The 20,289-nt window shown below is 34.9% G+C and overlaps 3 protein-coding genes across 8 annotated transcripts in view; 1 reads left to right on the top strand and 2 right to left on the bottom strand.

Moving 5' to 3' along the window:
- The first annotated feature begins 370 nt into the window (after positions 1 to 370).
- Positions 371 to 15,291, top strand: LOC109855789 (UPF0454 protein C12orf49 homolog). Of its 2 annotated transcripts, none has more exons than XM_020430388.1 (5): positions 371 to 825; positions 13,598 to 14,032; positions 14,179 to 14,415; positions 14,500 to 14,706; positions 14,830 to 15,291. In XM_020430388.1, exons 2-5 carry the CDS (start codon positions 13,922 to 13,924, stop codon positions 15,271 to 15,273), a joined length of 999 nt encoding a protein of 332 aa, XP_020285977.1. In that variant the 5' UTR covers positions 371 to 825; positions 13,598 to 13,921; the 3' UTR covers positions 15,274 to 15,291. The 2 variants fall into 2 exon arrangements, with proteins under 2 accessions (XP_020285977.1, XP_020285976.1); XM_020430387.1 differs by lacking the exon at positions 371 to 825 and adding an exon at positions 13,352 to 13,445.
- LOC109855784 (MATH and LRR domain-containing protein PFE0570w-like) lies at positions 823 to 13,129 on the bottom strand. 3 transcript variants are annotated; one of them, XM_020430379.1, is made up of 5 exons: positions 12,398 to 13,129; positions 10,868 to 11,661; positions 10,032 to 10,188; positions 6,295 to 9,104; positions 823 to 6,178 (listed from the first exon to the last, which is right to left on the bottom strand). In XM_020430379.1, the coding sequence occupies exons 3-5, from the start codon at positions 10,079 to 10,081 to the stop codon at positions 2,256 to 2,258; spliced, it is 6,783 nt and encodes a 2,260-aa protein (XP_020285968.1). In that variant the 5' UTR covers positions 10,082 to 10,188; positions 10,868 to 11,661; positions 12,398 to 13,129; the 3' UTR covers positions 823 to 2,255. The 3 variants fall into 3 exon arrangements, with proteins under 3 accessions (XP_020285968.1, XP_020285970.1, XP_020285969.1); XM_020430381.1 differs by lacking the exon at positions 12,398 to 13,129 and having other exon boundaries at positions 823 to 5,396; positions 5,481 to 6,178; positions 10,868 to 11,750; XM_020430380.1 differs by lacking the exon at positions 10,868 to 11,661.
- Positions 15,261 to 20,289, bottom strand: part of LOC109855790 (phytanoyl-CoA dioxygenase, peroxisomal-like) — a 42,301-nt gene continuing 37,272 nt past the window's right edge. For 2 of the 3 annotated variants that reach the window (XM_020430390.1, XM_020430389.1), the window contains exons 2-6: positions 17,232 to 17,498; positions 16,101 to 16,337; positions 15,742 to 15,940; positions 15,511 to 15,669; positions 15,261 to 15,422 (exon numbers count right to left, since the gene is read on the bottom strand). In XM_020430390.1, coding sequence (XP_020285979.1) covers positions 15,285 to 15,422; positions 15,511 to 15,669; positions 15,742 to 15,940; positions 16,101 to 16,337; positions 17,232 to 17,434 — 936 coding nt within the window. In that variant the 5' untranslated portion in view covers positions 17,435 to 17,498 and the 3' untranslated portion in view covers positions 15,261 to 15,284. Of the gene's footprint in view, positions 15,423 to 15,510; positions 15,670 to 15,741; positions 15,941 to 16,100; positions 16,338 to 17,231; positions 17,499 to 18,608; positions 18,697 to 20,289 lie in introns of those variants that run through there. The other variant, XM_020430391.1, reaches the window with a different exon arrangement.

Raw genomic sequence — 20,289 nt, 5'->3', positions numbered from 1 at the left:
TTTGTGAAATGAATTGAAATATAATAATGATGGTTTCACAGTTTTTGTAGATCTTTTACAACAAAGATTATCAAAAGAAAATAGCGCATGTCTGTTGTTTTTAATTTGAATACATTGTATCTCTTTGGAAGATTGGTCGCAGTTCTCTCACCGCAATTTATTTTACAGATTCTGGTAGGTCTACCGACGTAATTTACAATAAACTCATTTTTATAGATTTCATCGAACTTGACGAGTATATTAATTCTAATTTTTTCACACATGTATAATAATTTATATTGTATTGATTATATAAATTTTATAATTTTCATTGCATAACATATATATGTAATAATTATCACAATTATATATAATTGGCACAGTTACATACAATTATTTAACATAGAAAGAATGTGTACATGTGCGCGTGTGTATGTGTGTGTTATTGTGTAGAAACATGTAATTATCACATCAAAAAGTTTTTTTTTGTGACTATCACAATAGTTATCACACAGAAATTGTGCATACAAGTATCACATCAAACAGTTTCGTAATTATCACAATACATAGTTATCACATGAATTGTACATACAGGTATTACATAAATACTTATCACATCTTATTTCATCAATTGTTACGTGCCAAAGTGATCGCTTGTATGTAGATGATACGATGAAAGATGCGATCGGCAGGGAAGGATCAGATCAGATTCTCTTCTATTTAATAGGTAGAATCGTAGAAGGAAGAAAGAAAAAGCACGCTAATTGTAAGAGAACATGTAGAACGAAGGCAAAGATAGTTCATCGACGTCGCATAAATGGATTGGAATTGACTTCGTTTATCTTGGTAAGAATAAACCACTGACATACAGTGGTCACTACTGGTATGTATTCTAACTCATATTGAATTGTTTTGTGAGACATTTTTCACTATACATTAATTAAATTAATTTTCAATCGGTTCAAAGTAAAACCGACATATAAGAGATTATCATAATTTTGCGATTTGTCATCTCTTATATGCGGCCCATCTGAATCGTCAAAGTTAATCTAAATCCGTCTGTATGAGAAAGTGGACTCTGAAAATTGCGCGGAGCCTGTATATTTTAGCAAAGTTGTTCGTCTTACATATTAGAAAGTACCTTATACCCATAGAACATACATACACAGAGAAGGTAGACATGATAATTATCATAGAAGACAAATGTGGCTGCACTATAAAGGTTTAAAACAAAAAATAACAAACAAAACAAACTAAACATGTTTTTTTTTTTATTAAAATATAAAAATGATATTCACAGTATCACGTATAAAAATATTTTCGTCATAAATCAGGAAGACTTCACTACATGTAAGCCTTATAACAATAAAACCTTAATAGGCAAAATACAATCGTATATTCTAATATACGGTTAGTTTTTTTTTTTTTAAGAAAAAAACAAGTTTTGTAACTTTTCATAATCTAGTGAAATATCAGAGAATGTTTCTAACAGACAAAATTCTCTTTAACAGTACAAAATTCTCAACATAAGTGATAATGTTTACAACTAAATGGCAATTTATATACAAAATAATAAGTAGAAAAAATAATAGTGTATATAACGTAGGTACTATAAATAACTTTATAACATAAAAACTACTTTTTCATGTTATAAAACCAAAACATATTATCTATCTTATTTCTCTTATCTATCTTTGGAATTTCATTCAGATCTTACGTAATAACATCATCAACACACAACTTCCACAAGTATATAGAATCACATGCACAGAATGTCACACAAAATTACATCTATGCATCAGTGTTACATTAAACATACTTAATGAAGAGAGGCTATTAGAATGAACATTACCAACATCTATAGGATACTATTAATAAACATATTGTTAGTGAGCAAACATTACGTAAACATTTTGATTTTTATTAGAATTCTCTTCACCTGATCGCAGTTGTTTATGTGCAAGAAGAAATCATGAGAATGAGAGAAAAAGAGATTATTATTGATAGCAATAATAATTAACTGTTTTTAATGTTTTTTTTTTTTTAGTCTTTTTGCGCGTATTCAATGACGTATACTGCGGCACGTTGGCAAAGTACTGCTATAAAAAAATAACGCGTGTGTCAATGCACCACAATGTGTATCACGTTCTTTTTTTTCGTTATCGTTGTTTTTTTATCGTTGTTTATAAAAAATAGTAAAGAATGTAAAAAACGTAACGTAGTTAGTTAATAAAATATTAGTCTTATCTGTCGTGCAAGTCAATAAATAATATTGCTTACAACGGATCATATTTGCGCGTGCATAGTTTTTGATGTTTCGACTTCCAATGCAAACTCGCGCAACGCTTGGAACAATAAGTAGCGCTCAGACACGCTTCGCAATATACCGTGCTTGTGCGTTTGCAACGCAAGCACGGTATGTGTTCGTTGTCACTTTTTGTATTGTTATTATCTCCCGTAAAAAAATCTGTTTTATTTTCTTCTTCCACATCGACTTCTTCTACGTTAACTTGAGAAATCTCATTCTTACTATCCAATTTTTTCGCGTTATTTTGAGCAATTTCAATATCGCAAATAATATTATCTATTTCATTAAACATCGATTCAGATATGCTTTGTACTTGGAGAATAGTCGGTAAGATTTCTACCTCATCATTTTGTTCAGAATCGCACGAAAGTTTTCTCACGTCTGATTCGGAAATCATAATATTCTCCTCGGAATTATTTGAAAGTTCATTACTCGATACGTCATGGTCATCATTATTGTGCTCTTCTTTATTTCGATCCTCCGTACTAATTCGAAGTTGCAATGTTGCACCAAGCTCGGTGTCAATAACCAATTTGTTGTTAAAAGCGTCTTCGATTTGATAAGTTGTCTCGGGACTGAGAATATTATTTTCATCGAATTGAAATTCCTCTAGCAGCGTCACATCTTCTTCAGCGTTTGTCTCATTAGAACATGACGTGCGATTTTCATTTGTCGTTACTAATTTGTCACTATCTTTCTTACTAATATCACCATCTGACTCTTCAACAGATGGTTCGCAGTTATATCTGCACTCTTCCTCAATTTGTTTCTCTGCAGTAAATGAAGGTTGCAAAGTCACATTTTCTTCAGTATTAGGTACATATTTGTCAGGAGCATTTTCAGCTCCAGGAACATTTTCATTTTTCAATTCGTCTTCGACGAGTATATCTTCTTTCATAATTGCATCCTCAGAAAATTCTAATTCAATATCGTCTTCAGTCTTAGGAGAAAGAACCCTGTGTTCGGTAATATGAGAAATTTCCTCGTTATCAGTAATGTAATTTGTGTGCAAGTTAATTTTAGTTGATTCATATTTCTCTTTCTTATTAATATTGTTTGATGCTTCATCATTCGATTCTTCACTCGATACTTTACAGTTATCCTTGTACTCTTCCTTATTTTGATTCTCTTCTGCAACTGGTGGTTGCGGTGTCATAATTTTTTCGATTTTAGGAACAGATTCGTTGTCAAGAGCATCTTCAGTATCTTCTTTCACATTCGTATCTGGAGATTGTAATGTGACATCGTCTTCAGTTTTCACGACGACCGCGTCCTCCTCGTAATCAGAGATCATCTCGTAATCATTGAAATAGGGTGTGTGCGTGTCGTTCTTTGTTGTTAATTTGTCGTTATCTTCTTTAGTAATAGTCCACGTTTTGTCATCCGACTTTTCAACGAATGCTTCGCAATTATCTTTGCTGTCTTCTTTATCGTGATTATCTGTATCAGATAGGGATTGTAATATTGCAGTATTACAATCAGTGTTAGAAGCACATTCGCTGCTAAGACTATCGTCTTCGTTGGAAGCGTATCTTTTTACGTTCGTGGATTCGAGCTGGACTCTTAACTTACGCGCGGGAATTCGCGGACTTGCGTAGCGTTTGTACACGGTCACGCGTTCAAATATTTTGTTAATAGTCTTAACACCACTGTGAGTGTCCACGTTCTCCTTTTTCCTCATCGCATCTTCTGTTGAGATCACGTCGGTATCGGCCGACTGTATCGAACTTTTTTGATTAATATTTGATGTATCTTGCGCTTCATTTGCAGTAGTTTGACACGAATCTGCTTCCGCATCGTTTTCCAAGACACGTGATTGGGATAATGTCGCATCTGATAAATGATTATCTTCCTCGTTACATGTGATCGTGCTATCCTGTTCGTCGATCACCAATCTCTCCGGATCGAAGTCACATCCTTCATCAGAGGTATCGTGGAAACTGGCAACCGCTAACGCTTTTTCGTTATTATCTTCTTCCGTATCAAAATGCAATCCCATTATCTCGACTATATGTTTACAGTGTACGCAAGTCTGAGATATTCTGGTGCATTTGCATTCGTTCAACGAAGGCAATTTCAAATTATTCGACGATGCAATTGGCGTCGAACTACGAGGCGCGTACGATATGATACTTTGGCTTCTAGGTTTAAATTGGTTGTTTTCTTCATTATTATTATTGTGCGTTATCTGAACATCGTTGAGAACATTATCTACTTTCTCAATTTGATCTTCGTTGTTACACGAGGAATGTGCGTTATCTTTATTTTCTATGTTTATTACTACGTTCTTCGATGTTTTACACATGTTTTCTATCTTATTTACATTACTATTTGCTGTTTCTGGATTCTCGTTTAAGTCTTTGTCAATTTCTGGCATATCAAGAGCTTTCGTTTTTTCAGCTCCTGACTCGTTGCAAGACGTATTTGTGATTGAATCGTCTTCTTCCGGCACGTTTGAGCGTGTTTCCGATAGCTGTTTCGTGGTCGAGACTTCTATATTTTCTTCGGATATTGTCTCCGTTATCGACGTCGAATTATCTTGCGAGATTTCTAACTGATTATCCGAATAAAAGTCTTTCAAAATCTCATTTGTGCGGTGGCGCATATATTTGTGTAAAAATAATGACCATTGTATTGTTTCCTCGAGTTTTTCAGGAATGTTCCTTGACGCATTTTTACGTATCCACATAAGTATTTTGCAATACGACCCTAACTGTTTGCACAATACAAATTTTTCATTATCCGTTAAAAAGTCTAAATCTAAGTAAAATTTATTAGAGGTAATAAGTTCTTCTAATGTAATATTTGGATCTTTCCCTGAAAGTGTATCACATGTTGTATCTTGTAAGTGTCTTGAATTATGCGACGTGGAAGTTTGTGGCGCGATTGGTGTAGATGACTCTTGCGATAAATGTTGTGCGTTTGTAAATTCTTGATACACATCTTGTTGATTTCGTGTTTTATTTGTTGTATTATTGTTATTCTGAAGTTTTGAAATTTCTACCGTACTGTTAAACACGGAGTTTGGAGCGTTTGTCATTGAATTATTTATCGTATCGCTTCGACCTGTCGATGTATGTACGTGTGCGGAGTTTTGATTTTTCCTAATGTTTCGCAAATTGTTCGATACAGCGATCGTATCGCTTCGACCTGTCGATGTATGTACGTGTGCGGAGTTTTGATTTTTCCTAATGTTTTGCAAATTGTTCGATACAATTTGCAAACATTCCGCGCAATTCGCATGGCACAAGTTTTGTCGTGAATTTTGCTGCGATATCAATTGATTTGCTGATAAAAGTTGCCTCAGTACAGACGGATTTGCTGTGTTTTGTTTATACGTAGCTATGTTCGCTAAATGTTGCATCCGCATGAGCGAACTTGCCGCATCGTTTTTCTGCGTAGGAAGATTAGCGAAAGTTTGAGGCCGCTTAGACGAATTGACTAGATTTTGCCGATACTCAGACAAATTCGGTAACTGTAGTTGCTGCACGTGTGCGTTTGTTAAGTGACTTTCTTGTTGTGTATGTTGTACAGAAAGATTCGATGAGGTTTGATACTGCATAGATGGGTTTAGTACTACATTTCGTTGTTGCAAAGACGGATTTGTTAAAATCTGATGCTGCACAGACGAATTGGCCAGATTTCGTTGGTACATAGACGAATTTGTTGGTTGTTGCTGCGGCACAGACGGATTTGCGAAACTGTGCTGCTGAATATTTAAATTTGCTGAGTTTTGTTGTTTGTTTGCTAAGACAAAATATTTCATAGATATGTTTGCCACATTTTGCTGCGGCACAGTTTGCTGCGTTGTCGGAAGAATCACAACAGGCATATCTGGCTGTACGATTTGAGACGATGTGGTTTGAGGCATCCCCCTATTTAAGGAAGCATCTGTAATGTTAATGTTATTATTGTTTCAGGTGATATATGCTATTTGAATAATAATCTTAAATGTTTAGATATTAAGGATAAAATCTGATATACGGTGAGAAATGTGCGATACATACTTGTTTGACATGCGGATCCAGACACATTAATATTATTCGATCCAAACGCACTCGTTGTGTACGTGACGTTATTCAAATTTATAGGAGCCTGTTGAGCAAATGACACCGATATTACCCTGTTTGGGTACGACGAAGGTGGAACATTATTCGTGCGTTGAACACTTGATGTCGATGTCACTCCGTCTGAATATGGCGGAGATGAAACATGATTTGCATTTTGAGCACCTAAAGGCGATGTTATTTTGTTCAGGTATGACGAAGGTAGAATATTATTTGCAAGTTGTTGTTGTTGTTGTTGTTGATAACTACTTGACGCATGTTGGTTTGGATATCTGGTATTTGTTGAAAATTGTTGGTAGCTGATATTCGAGTTCGTCGGAAAGGCATTTGACAGTGTCGAAGATTGTGATCTATCGTGATTTGATGTTCTCGTAGGGTCTGAAGGTGACACGTATGAAGATGAGAGTGCACTTTGCGAACTCATTTGCGTCTTATTACATGTAGAATTAAAATTATGAGAAGTGTTATTGGTAAGATGTGATATATTAAGATAAGTTCCTCTAGCTAACTTGTAGAACTGAGAGTAGTCATCTATCAAATTGGCTAATCCGATGTATTTCTCGGCCGTTAGATACGACAAACCTGTACAATCGTTAAAAAACTTAATTGCATCCTCATTACTTCTTACGTGTAGCAACTTTCTCAATTTACTTATATTTGTATTTAATTTCGCCATATTATCTTTCATCTCTTGCACTTGTTGCTTAGAAAGAATGCTATATTGCATTGTGGGACATGTAACGGAGCGAATACAATGTAAGCTAATCATGATATTTTGTATTGCACTTCTGACTTCTACGAACTTTTTTTTAATGCAATGTAAAGTACATGGAATTATACCATCGTATTCTGTACACGACGGACCTTGGTTGGTAACTTGGCTCGGCACCTGCGAGTTGGATCTTAAATTAAATATATTAGATTCTATTTGTGAGGTAGAAGATAATATTGGAGAGCTGAGCTCTTCCCAAGATCGGACTTTTATATTCCCGTAACTCTTTGTTTTGAGTGTCTGTTCGTCTGTTGTATTCTCGTTGCCATTCGGACGATTCTCTGCCGATTGTTGCTTCGGATCGGATGTTTTGCACTTATTAATTGATTCAGAACTATTTTCACTTGTGATTTGCGTGTCTTGTTGCTTTTCAGATTGTTCCGCACTTGTAATTGAGTTGCACTTTAAAAGTTTTAAAAGAGCCTCAGGATTGCCCTTATATTTGTCCAAACATGTATTCAATGAATCCAAAGATGCTTTCACAGAGAATGTCTGAATCGCTTCAGAATGCGTCTTGGGTCTTATTTGTAACTCTAATTCAGTATTACCGTCACCAGTGGTCGGTGATTCGTTAACACAATTATCTGATGGCAAATCTGCTATCGCTACGGAGGATATTTCGTTGTCGACACATTTATTTTGGGAAGAACATTTTTCGGGGAAGATCGATTTGGAAAGAGATATTGTTGTTGTTGGCAAGCGATCGCCTATTACAGTTTTCATCACATCTTTTGTTAAAGTATTGTTACATGACAATGTTTCATGGATTTGTGATTTATCACAACTATTAAGATCATTATCTTGAACATCAAACGAAGACTCTGTTGTGGATATATTTGACGATTTTGAGCTTGACTTTTGACTTCGAGAGTTTTCGTTTAAAAAATTAATTTCAATAATTTCGTTTTGTTTAATTTTTGCATTCTCTTCTACATGTATCATTTCTGAAAATGATGATGATATTTCTTCATTATCTTGCTTCTCCACGTTGTTTGTTGAATCAGCGTGTTCCACGATAAATGGTTCTTGATTCTCTTGTTGTTTCTGCGAACTTTGTATCACGTGTCTCTGATCTGCTTCGTTTACAAAAATATCTATTTTCTTATTTTTGTTTCTTATATTTTCTTCTATTATCGACTTATTCATAAACAATGACGTTTCTTCGCTACCTTCCACAGTACTTAGTGTACTATCTATGTCACTATTATCTGCAGCATAATGCGCCAAAGAATTCTCTAAGGTTTTTGCTGCTGCTGCTGCTGGAATTGTACTCGCCACACTCTTTTGAGAAACGCTAGATGAGAGCTTGTCAATTTTGCGTTTTTTCTTTATTACTCGCCAATTTTGAGCTTGACAATTTTGCGTTTCCTCTTTATTACTGTCTTCTTTGTTCTCGGAAAACGGTTCCACATTACTGTCATTGAACGACGCATAACTTTTGTCTCTTTTCGTTTTTTTTGATTGACGATTGTTATCTGGACATTCTAGTATTCGTTTTAATATTATTTTAAGATTGTTTTTTTCATTTGGTAAAGATACATTTTTGTCTTGATTAATTCTTTCCTTATCCATAGATCGTAAATTTAGTTTTATTTTATGCGACATGATCATTGTTATATTTTCGCCTACCTTCTCATTTAACAATTCTAAACAACTTTCCGCGCATGTATCTGTTACATAAGAAGTCGATCTTATCGGTTCCTCACCTTCTACGTTACGAGAACTGCGTAGCGTTTTTTCTGATGACGAGCTACATTCTTGAGTTTCAGTCTTCTGATGATCGTTGCTATTGTTACGTGTTCTACCGCGATTCGCGATAACTTGAGAAGCATTGAACGTGTTACCCAAATTTACGATGTTATCATCGGTAACTCCACGAATCTGTATTTTTTCTCTCGTCTGTTGCTCTCCATCTCGGTGCTTCTCTTCACAAAACGGAACTGAATGTTGACTCACGTCCTGAGATAAGATTCTCGCGCTGAAATTACACATAGAAAAATAAGATTATGTTATTCGGAGAATTACATATTGCGAAATATTACGATTACAAAATAGAAGACATTTGGACAAAATGTACATGCGTAAAGATGCGAATCATTTTGATACGCGAGACGTGATTGGAATGAGGCTCCGAACTATAAAAATATAATGTATCACCGGAGTTCACGGACTGCGCACATTACGTCGTAAGGAATCTTCTTATATCGATTAATCCTCTCGTGAGAGAATTACATTTTGGCTGTATATTTTTTTGACATATCGTTTTTTTCTTTGCTTTTTCTCGACTCGAAAACAAAGCTGCTTTCTCGACGTTTCAACCAATTGTTCGCTACATTATTCTCTTTGTTGCGATCAAGTGTGCGAGATGCGAAATTAATTTTTTTCATTTTGTTTCGCGATAAGTCGAAATTTGCAAGTTGAATTCAGCGTATTGTTCTTTTAGCGCTTTTGCGATTAGACAGAACCGTCTGTCAGACGGATTGTCTTATTTTAATTAGCCAAATAAAACGGCCTTGTGCTTATCGTCTGCGATTAGTCGGCGCGTAACGAGCACTTTGCAATTTAGACTTCTACATTTACATACGTTAGCTTCAGAGCGCTCACGCGCTTTATACGTCGGTCTATCGATCGTCGAGTGTAAAACGAAGCGCGCAAACGTCGAAAGAGTAAGCACACACACCTGTCCCTTTGTGAGAAACAAGGAACAACTCTTTGCAACATTTGTAACGCGACTCAAATCAATTTCAATCTTAAACCTAAAAATCACAGTGGTATGTGTTTCCAATGCGTCTTATTAACACATTTTAACAGTTTGATCTCTAAGTTAAGTTTTGTTGACATTTTTATTGATACTATTGTATTGAATTGTTCACACGCGATTATTTGACTATCGCGCTTTACCTACATCAAAGTGTCTTCGCTTATCGAGTCCATTTCTTCCGCCAATTCAATCATCAGCGTCTTGGCGAATCTAATGGTTTTCCTCTTGAAATCGATGATATATTGCGGCACGAAGTGTTTTAAGTTTGCTTTGTTGTTAAGAGAGGTCCAGAGATCATGTCCTGTTCATTGTAGTGACAAAACTAAAATTAGATATGCGCTCATATATGAATGTGACAGTGTAACAAATAATAAACGTAAAAATTAAAAAAGATTTTGTTATATAAACAAATTAACGTGTTCGACATACACAGCAGAAGTTTAGAGCTAAATAAGGTTATATGTATTACGTAACTAAAGAAAGGTTAGAATTTGAGGAATCTTTTCCATTAAAAAAAATATATTCATAAAAAAGGAGTTTTATCAAAGATTTTGTGCAAAATAGTTGATTGTACAAACAACCGCTTGTTGCACATTGTGCACATCTGTCAGTCTTTATTACCGATTTATTAACAAAATGTCACACACGTAAATATAAAAATATACACACATACATCATAAATGAATATTTTTGTTAAATATTTTTGTTACAAACATATACGTACAATTTTCATTTTTAATACATGCGTCGCGCGAAAATTATGTAACGTTCTCTCCTAATATATATAATAAATAAAAATAAAAACAAAAAAAACAACAGAAAATGTGAAATAACTTTTCATTACTCACTTAAAAACACAAATTAGTGACTTAAAAACATTAATTTATTAATTTTGTCGAGTATTATTGTTACACCATCACATGCACTCCATACGGTCAAACATTTATTATATTTGTTCACTAAAATCGGTAGGTACTGACACTGATGTTAAAATCACGATCAGCAAGCGCTTAAAGAGTTGACACTTGTTTGTGACGCCCACTATAATTTACCATTAAATGCCATTTATTTATAACAGAAAAGATGAATCGAGAGCGTCTAAATGAATAGAATCACAATCGTTGACTGAGATGAATTTTCACTGCGGTCCTGAAACCTTCCAGATTTTATAACTCTTGTGACCCAACTCTTGGAGTTGGGTTCTACTAAAATACAGGAAGGCCGAAGAGAAGGAATCCAAAAAGTAATAAAATAAAGGGACGATTGTAAATAAGATCTAGAAGAACAAGAATTCGATTCTTTCTCATCTTTTGTAGGCGTTACGTTACGCTACGTTGTGCGAGGAATATTTTTCGAATATATATTCTTTGTGCGTGCGTGAAAAAAGTTAATATGCGTGTAAATATGTATATACGTCATGTATAAAAAATAGAAACAAATTGCTAGAGAAAACTTTTTTTCTAATTTGTTCCGTTCTCTTTTCTTTCACTGCGCACGATCGGTCTTTGACCACCCTTGACGGTCACTGACAATATGAACCGGAGTAAGCTTACTTTACACCTTTATATGAAGATGAAACCCTCTCCCTCCTCTTTTCTCCATCTCTATGCATTCCTCGGATTATGTTGCCAGACGTAACTTAGTGAGTGTGTTGTAACTCGAACGTCCTCGTAATATTTTGTTTACAGCGCTTAAGCGCATGAAAGGATCATTGTTTCTTCTCGCGGATGTTTATTTCGATGACTTTCAGAATGTTTGTATATATTCACGCAGTCTTTAAAGAAAGCAAGGAGAAATCACGCTTCAAGATTGTTTAAATCATCAGACCAAAGTAAACACAGCCAATTAAAAGAGTTAATTAAAGAATTCGATATTTTTCTATATGAACAGTTTATACATAATATATTATTATTTCTTTGTGTATTAGTTTGTAAATTTCATAAATTTTCTAATATCGTTATCATATATTATTTTTTATTTGTCTCTTGTAAATGAAAAAATCGAAGCTTTTAAATGTTTATGAAAATATATTTATATACTTGTTATATACTTACTCAACTTTTTCTACGTGTTATAAATTTACATGTTTAATAAAATTTTAAAATATGTATAAATACAAACATCCAGATAAAAAAACTGATAGATTTTTTCTGCCATAAAGCACCGAATATATTTTTCTGCCGTGTATTGGCCTTTCATCTTTTGACTCGAAAGTTTCAAAGAGATCTCAAGGATTTCAAACTAATCCAACAACAATTTGTTTTATGACCGCGAGCATACTTTAGTATTGGGTTACAAAATTTATGACATCATCTACGCTCAGTTTCAGCTTGTGTCGTGTCTAGCAAGACTACATATTTGTACGTATCGCTAGTCACTAAGATTCAGTCATCATTAAGATTTGTAATTGATATGTGTTAAAAAAATGAATGTAGAAGATGTCGCACTTATATATTACTTGCATAATAATAAATTTATATTACTTGCAATATAATACTTTTAATTATTACCTTACGATATATTATTGTTATATGAATGTCTTGAATTGATTAGCACAGTGTCTGATTAGTAACTGATCTGAAAAAAAAAAAACTAATCGAGAGCGGTTTTTATACAGTTAGAAAAGAAATTTTGAAATTTGGAAAATCTATTTCAAAATAGATCGCCGTTCAGTGAAGATAAAATATCTTCTCTTTTTAAGGTTTTTAGTAGAATTATGTCAGTAAACTGACATTAGATTGATGATTCGACGACAACTGCGCAGAAAAGTCAACGTTAGAACGAAATAATTTACAATTAAGTAGCAAATATGTGAAACGCATTAGGCGCAGTGATTCTTGATCACAATAATTTTTATTAATACAATCAAGATGTTTTATTTAGTTGATTTGCGAAAGTGCAATTAAAACTTTTTAGCTAACGAATTGATAATATATTTTCTGATTTAAAGTGGCACCAAACGAGATTAATCGTTGAAAAAAAAAAAAAGAGCTCAAATAAGATATAAAATGTGTGTTCACGCGTTTTCTCTACTCGTGTGTATAAATGTTTATTTATCTATTGAATTTATGAAGATTTTACAACAAACAGTCTGTAACAAAAATAAGATCAATGAGAATCAGTGAACTCGACATTAAAATGCTTACACAAAAAATGAAGATAAAAAGTCCGAGTGCAAAGAATAGCTTCCGCAGAATAGAACGTTTTCTAATTCTTTTTCTAAAGTTTTTTCTTTACACGTTCAAAAGACCTTGGGCAATAAAAATGAGAATAGGAACAAAAAAAATATTGATAAAAAAAAACAGCAATAAAAAATATCGCTAACGCCCATTTCACAATAAACGCGATAGAAATAAGAACAGGAATAATAAAATCAAATCATCACCTGTTTTTATAAGATTTAGCCAAGGCTCGAACCGCTAGATTTCAAGTGATGATTAGTTGCAAAATTTAGTCAGGCTTAGAATCACATTTTCGTTAAAGCGGTTTGAATCTTCGAAGTATTCAAATATAAATATCCATGGTGTAATATGAATACAATGATTATGTGCAACAAATGTATATATATCACAGTTTATATTTTATGAACACACATCCGACACACATATATTTTATGCACACACGCCGACATGACAGATTTTCTAACCTGTAGAAGTCATTGCTTTTTGCAACACTTGATTTTTAATACTTAACTTTATATTCTTTCACAGAGCGGAAACCCAACGGTTGTTTCTTATCAAACAATGTGCTTTGTACCAAACCGCAACGCGATTAAGCACACATCTATGGAAATATAAAGAAATCAAAACTAATATAAACATTTACTTGGCGAAAAGTAAATAACCTGAAGCATAACCTCTTCTGAAACTGCGAAGTTCCAAATGTGCTTGAATGTCATCACGAGGATCTCCACAGTTATGCACTATATTTTATACACGGTTCAAAAGTCACGTAAGATAACATGATCGACGATCATTTCTGACGATAGTACGTGACTATTTTAAGAAAAAACGATCAATAAAAGACAAGGAAAAATGCCAAGCTGCACCGGTCTGATTCGAATAATCAGACGACGTTTCGTTCTTGGAATTATTTTTGCACTGTCATTGACCTATTGTATCGTATCGTTGCTGCAAAATGGAAAGGTAGGCATATATTTGTATCATCTTGAATCAATTATGTCGTCAATTCAGAATTAAGTTCGCACAGCAATTACAATATCATTGTTGTACATTATCATTTGTTTATGCTGAATTTATACTGAACAAATGTAAATTCATTCATATTACAGAAAATACCATTAACTCCAATCAATAATATTGACGATACGAATCTTATGGCAATTAATGACAACGAAGATTTGATGCCCGATGAAAACATATTATCATCGGGTGAGCTAGCGGTACCTGATAAATTACCGTGGCAGATGGAAATGTTGACTGGGACTAATGACAATATAGAAAATATCAACTTAGCCAATTTAAACGAAAACGACGATTTCAATCAATCCTGTCGCAATTCTATTCAAGTTAATATTTACTACAAACGAGTTTAATAAATAATAATTCTTGTATTGGCAACTGTCTCATGTTTACAAATATTTATTCTTTAGGGCAAAGGTTTGATAGTGGATGAACGCGGTCTGGTATGTTCGAGACATGAAGTTCTGCCAAATGGATGTTGCACAATAGAACAGACACAACAGAACAAAGAGGATGCTGTGATTAAGAGGGAGAGATACAGCTGTAAAACTTGCAATCTTCAAGGATGTTGTACCATTTACGAATATTGCGTCTCTTGTTGTTTAAATCCCAACAAGGTAAATCGAGTGATTTTAAGAATTGCATTTATTTGTATTACATATGTTTGTAATATACATCTTTATCTCTTTGTAAGAAAAAGTGACGGTTAAAATGTAGTAACAAATTTATATATATTTCAGTCTATCCTACAAATGCGAGGTCGAAAGGACGTGAACCTCATATTTCTAAAAGTGCGGAAAGACGAGGGAGAGACGCGGACTCGAAGGACAGACCGTTTTCAGATTTGCCTGGCTGTGTGCCGTACGTCGAGCTTCAGTATGCGAAGTGTGCACGAGAACACTTACAAAGATCCTCTTGCGAAACACTGTTACGTCTCGCAATCATTGAACTCCCATCAGCGACGTAATATTAACTCATTAAATAATAACGGCGACCGTCGCGTCGTTGGCGTTACTTCTTCTTCTGTGATGACGTCTCTCACCCGTCTCTCTCCCGAATGCCATCTCCCGTATCGTTTGCTGAACGAATCCCGTGTATCCTTCTCTGACGCGGATTGTCTTAAAGTTATCTTAATATTACCCTCTTCCAAAAAACAAGTACATATTGAATATGTAGTTAGATAGATTGATAATGCTCAGAAAGAAGATCTAAGACCGCGCACAAGCAAGCTTTTGAAGCGCCATATATCCGTATATTTCATATCCACATTGGGATATTTTTTCTTTGCATACTCCAGAATTTCATTCTTAATGGTGTCCATGACCTCATCGGTCTGTCAAAAACACATTTTATTTGTTAAAACGTTCTTTGCTGTTTTTTTATATTTATATTCACGTATTTTATTTGTTTCGTTTACATACCTCGATCATGGTTGCGTCCGCTGTCGCGTAGTGGCAGGAAATTGCTCGTCTAGTTCTGTTAGACTTGTTGACGCCGGATCCGTGTATGAGCAACGGATGGAAGAACACCGTGTCGCCAGGTTGCATCTCTAGGTTCACCCAGTGAACTTGCGGCAAGTTCTAAACAGGAAACAACGTTAAAAAACAATCGACTAATTTAAAGTTAAAAAAGAACATAAGGAACAGTTTTACTTGTATGCCGTGGTAAAATTTGTTCACCACTCCATCTGTAGGATAACCATGTTTAAACAAGTGCTCGTATTTGTGCGATCCAGGTGCCACATAGAGACATCCGTTTTCCGTGTCGCAGAGTTCCATGGCTGTCCAAGAAGCCACTATCTTGTTGGCGGGACGAAACGGGAAGTAATACAGATCTTGATGCGGAGGATGTCTTAACGAAAGAAAGGAGATTTTGCTGTTTTTATTTTTACCTATAGGTACGGATCATGTTCGTATCGCTCAAACCGAACAAGAAATGAAAAAAAAAAAAAAGATTTAACAATCGATTATTAATTGGCTTCAAATCTCGAGAGCGTGAAGATTATTATTACCTCGAAGTGCCATATCCAACGTCGGGTGGTTTCGCGATCAGCATATTGTGTATCGCTAGAATATTCGGTCCTGTGAAGCACTCGACTATGTCGAGGATCTTTTCGTACTTGAGATACTCAAGAAATACCGGGTCGAATTGCAGATCCTGTATCTTATTCACCGATTTCTTGTCCTTCACATCGCGCATAACTATTAATCCATTTCGCGGAGCTCGACCCGCGACAATATCGTCAAATCTAAAGAAAAACAGAAATATTAAAATCTCGTTCTTTAATACGAGATTTTAATATTCTTCTAAAAATTGATCTTTTTATTTCTTCTCTTTTTGAGTAAACAGAATTATCCAGAGATGCGTTTTTATGATCGATACCAAGGAGAGAGACCTGATATAATATTTGCAGTTTACTGTACGTCGGCATTTCAGAGAGCCGATTGTGTATCTATGCGACGTAGTGAAAATGACAAAAAAGTGAGCGATTTTTATTAAAATATTTATGTGATCCGACCATTTTATTGGTCGACAACTAGTAAATTTGCTCACTTTTGCAATTATTTTTCACTACATTGCATAGATGCACAATCGACCCTCTTGATATTTCATTCGAATATCCGTGTGTGAATTGTTCGTGATACCGCGATTGCACGCGGTATTTGCGTGAGTTAATAACCGTCAGTAAATTTACCGAAACGTCGAACGGTCCAGTAAACACTACAAGATCATCATTGAGTTTCATACTGCAAATTGCCGATAAGATCATTCTGATTGACGTAGCAATTGCAGAAGTATTATTTTCAATTCGCGTGTAGATGTTTGGATATGAAAAAAGATCTTTTTCCCCACGTTCAAATATCTACGGTACGCGCGATGAAAAAACATTGCGTCAATCTTTTTTTCTTTAATTGAAAAAAAAAACTCCCGATTATTTGCTGATGAAAGTTAATCTAAAATTTCTCGCTTTTGACGTCGCAATACAAAACGTAACTGCCACGAGTACCTCCAAGTTTTTATAGAAGTCACATAAAAAAAAAACTACTAAGATTTTTTTTAATACTTAGTTTTTGAAATATGTTTTCTGCAATATAAGAAACATCGCATCGTAAGTTTGATGCGCACGTTTCGCGCTTTATACCTTTTGTGGAATTTATCGAGCAAATCTTGCGGCACGAGGTTGGGAAATACCAAATATCCATTGTCTTCGTAAAAGTTCCTTTGAGCCGTAGTAAGACGGATGTTGTCTCTTGTATAGCGATAATTCGGCATTGCGTTATTTAATTCTCTAGTCAGTGTTCTTTTCCACGTAAACGTAACGTTTATTAGATGTCTAGTGAACATCTAATAAAGGCATAGGATTGTATACTACGTATAATTGGTCAGTGACTGGCCATTGCCTGGTGCTCTAAAACATAAGAAATTTGTTTGCGTTAAGACCTTGTTTCCAAACTGCAAAGTATATTAAAAATATTAAAGCAGCACGTATTAAAGCAAAGTATTCCAATATTTAAAAAAATTAAATATTTAAATATTTCAGAAAATGAAATAAAAAATTGAAACTATTTAAAATTGAAGAAAAAATATTTTTCAAATAAATTATCATCAGACATAACGAGAGAGAAGAGATAAAAGATTTGTTGATGGATAATCTAAAAAGAATAATAAATTTTTTATAACATTGCCGTTTTTACGCGCTCATGTTATCATTGTTGATTTTTGCTACACGAGATAAGAATTGTTGATGAAATGTCATTTTAAATTCGTTTTATTCGCGATATGTGTATCGTTGAGATAATTTTCATCAATTGTTCAAACAAAGAGTCGTTTTATTCGTGTAATTTTCACGTTAGGCATATATGTATCAAATATTAAAGCTCGTGATAATGTACAACTTCTTAAATTAGAGAGATCATTATCTATGTGTGCTGGATGTGTAACGTGCAAATATAATAATTTAAAAAATAAAAATCTCTTATCTGTTTTGGACGTGTAAATCAATATACGTGAAAATTAAATTGAACTCGAAAATTCATTTAAGACGGCTTGGTTTGGGGATCTCATGTATAAAACATACTCAATTTAATTCTCTTATAAAATTTTAAAAACTCCAGTGCGAGAAAAAAACTACATTTTAGCTATCGAATATTTTATACATATGAAATGCAAACCAAAACATCGTTATAAAATGAATTTTTTAAATTGAATTTAATTTGAAATTCCACGTGTATTTATTTACACGTTCAAAAGACTATATTTTTGCACGTACATTCGACACATAAGCTCGTACTTGACCTCTAATTTAAATTGTTAATATCTGTCTTTATCGAAAAAATGATGAAGATTTGTATTTTGCCGAGTGTCCAGGGAGACACAGCCGGATTTCCAAAAAATTCTAAAAAAATTCATAAATTCATAAAACTAACAAGATCTTATCGTGCTTCATAAAAAACAAACGATGGTCGTTTCGAATGGTCAGAACTTTTTTTTCATGTGAAATATCATACTGTATACGTACATATATATTCTCTTTTTGTTTTCTTTTTCTTAAACATTTCTTGAAACAATATGGCAAAATTGATTATCAATATCTTCTGGCTTCTCGCTAAAAATAAACGTAACAGATCAATATATCCACGAAATGGACTCGTAAAATCGGTCGTGATCCTTACGAGTGGTTTTAAAAAGACCGCTGCGAGGCAATTCGCGCGAGAAACACGACGATCAGAAGCGAGGACGACCTCCGATATCGTCAGAAATTGCAACGTGTCGATTTCGCGATCCGTCTCTATTCCGCGCGCGCTGCGTACTTATACTTGTCAAAACAGATTACGCGCTGTCGATTTCATCCCGATCCGACGTACATACTGATATGTACGAAGCAGTAATTCAATAACCGTTAGATTAACCCTTTACACTTCACGCATACGGTTAACGAGAAATTTATCGGTTTTGCGCGCGAGAAACGCAAACAAGGGAATTACGGTTCGTTGCATTCAAACACGCGCAATAATTAATTAAAATAATTTATGTTTCGCTCGTATTTGCGAAAATGAGCTGTGTGTATAATATTCGGAAGAGAGCGAGGAAAAGTACATAATAATGTACTTCGTTAAACACGAAAGGAAATAAATTTCAATTGAAAATTCCGTTCCGCAATGCAAACAGCTCATTACAGGTAGTTCTTCGGTGAGAGATGAATCGCGCAAGATCCACAGACGCGATCGCGATTCCTGCGTTTATAGTAGGTGTCCCGCACCCCGGAAGCGTCAATTGCGCGCGTCGACGGAGGCGTCGCGACGCGCCGACGTGGTCGCTCGCGCCCGTTCTCTCTCGCTCTAACGCCCGTTTGACTTCAGCACGTGGCATCAAAGAGAAGGACATACATCGGGGTGGTCGGTCCTCCCGGCCAAACGGCGGCGACCCTCGCTCGTCGTCGTTCATTCGCGCGCGCAGTTTCGAGAGTCTCGGCGAAAGCAAAGAGAACACTCTATTGTTTCACACGCACACATACACACAAAAAAAACGTACGGCTGTTTTATTATCGCGAGCGAATGGGAGATCAAATTTTCAACGCAACGTATGAATCGTTGCTTCAAAAAAAAGGTCTTAGAGAGATAAATTTTCGGGGTGCGAGAGGAAATTTTCTGGATTGCCACACGTAAGAAGTGAAGAGAGAGATCCGAAGTCCGAGATCTGGATCGTTCATCCTGCGTAAAGAGGATGGAAGTCGATGAATCTTGAATTTATATTTCTCCAACGATTTTTCGGATAAATGTATCATCAGGTGAGCTGTCCCGCTTTACTGACAATCGCGACGTATCTCTGTCTCTTATCTCATGATAATTCGTTCTATCAGCAAATAAATTACTTCAAACTCTCGAAAGAAAAATAAATTATGTAAGCGATATATTAAAGCGTGAGCTTGATTCTCTGCGATCGAGGAAACATCACACGTTCTGAAAGTGTAAATATAATTCAGTTTGAAGAAACATATCTCGAGGACGCGATCTTGCGCCGAATTTACGTCGCTTTGAACATAAACATCTCACACAAAGTTCGGTCTGAAGAAAAAATAGATGCTCATATCTATACTACCGTTTGGTTTTTATTCCGTCATTAGACTCGAACGGTCTATCTCGTCGGAAAAATCTAATTCAGTGACGCGGGCAAAGGCGCGAAATATACATACATCGCAA

The sequence above is a fragment of the Pseudomyrmex gracilis genome, unplaced genomic scaffold, assembly GCF_002006095.1.
Source record: "Pseudomyrmex gracilis isolate BER0280 unplaced genomic scaffold, ASM200609v1 scaffold_99, whole genome shotgun sequence".
NCBI classification, from domain to species: Eukaryota; Metazoa; Arthropoda; class Insecta; order Hymenoptera; family Formicidae; genus Pseudomyrmex; species Pseudomyrmex gracilis.
The sequence above is the reverse complement of the archived record's forward strand: the minus strand, read 5'-3'. Positions and strand labels throughout refer to the sequence as shown.

Bases quoted from the DNA above. Each gene is read 5' to 3' on its own strand.
- LOC109855784 (XM_020430379.1), bottom strand. From the start codon at position 10,081: ATGATTGAATTGGCGGAAGAAATGGACTCGATAAGCGAAGACACTTTG. The intron at 9,105-10,031 runs GTAGGTAAAGCG...GTGTAATTTCAG, and splicing joins ATAAGCGAAGACACTTTGAT to CGCGAGAATCTTATCTCAGG. The intron at 6,179-6,294 runs GTATGTATCGCA...TTAACATTACAG, and splicing joins TGGATCCGCATGTCAAACAA to ATGCTTCCTTAAATAGGGGG.
- LOC109855789 (XM_020430388.1), top strand. From the start codon at position 13,922: ATGCCAAGCTGCACCGGTCTGATTCGAATAATCAGACGACGTTTCGTT. The intron at 14,033-14,178 runs GTAGGCATATAT...TTCATATTACAG, and splicing joins CGTTGCTGCAAAATGGAAAG to AAAATACCATTAACTCCAAT. The intron at 14,416-14,499 runs GTTAATATTTAC...TTTATTCTTTAG, and splicing joins CCTGTCGCAATTCTATTCAA to GGCAAAGGTTTGATAGTGGA.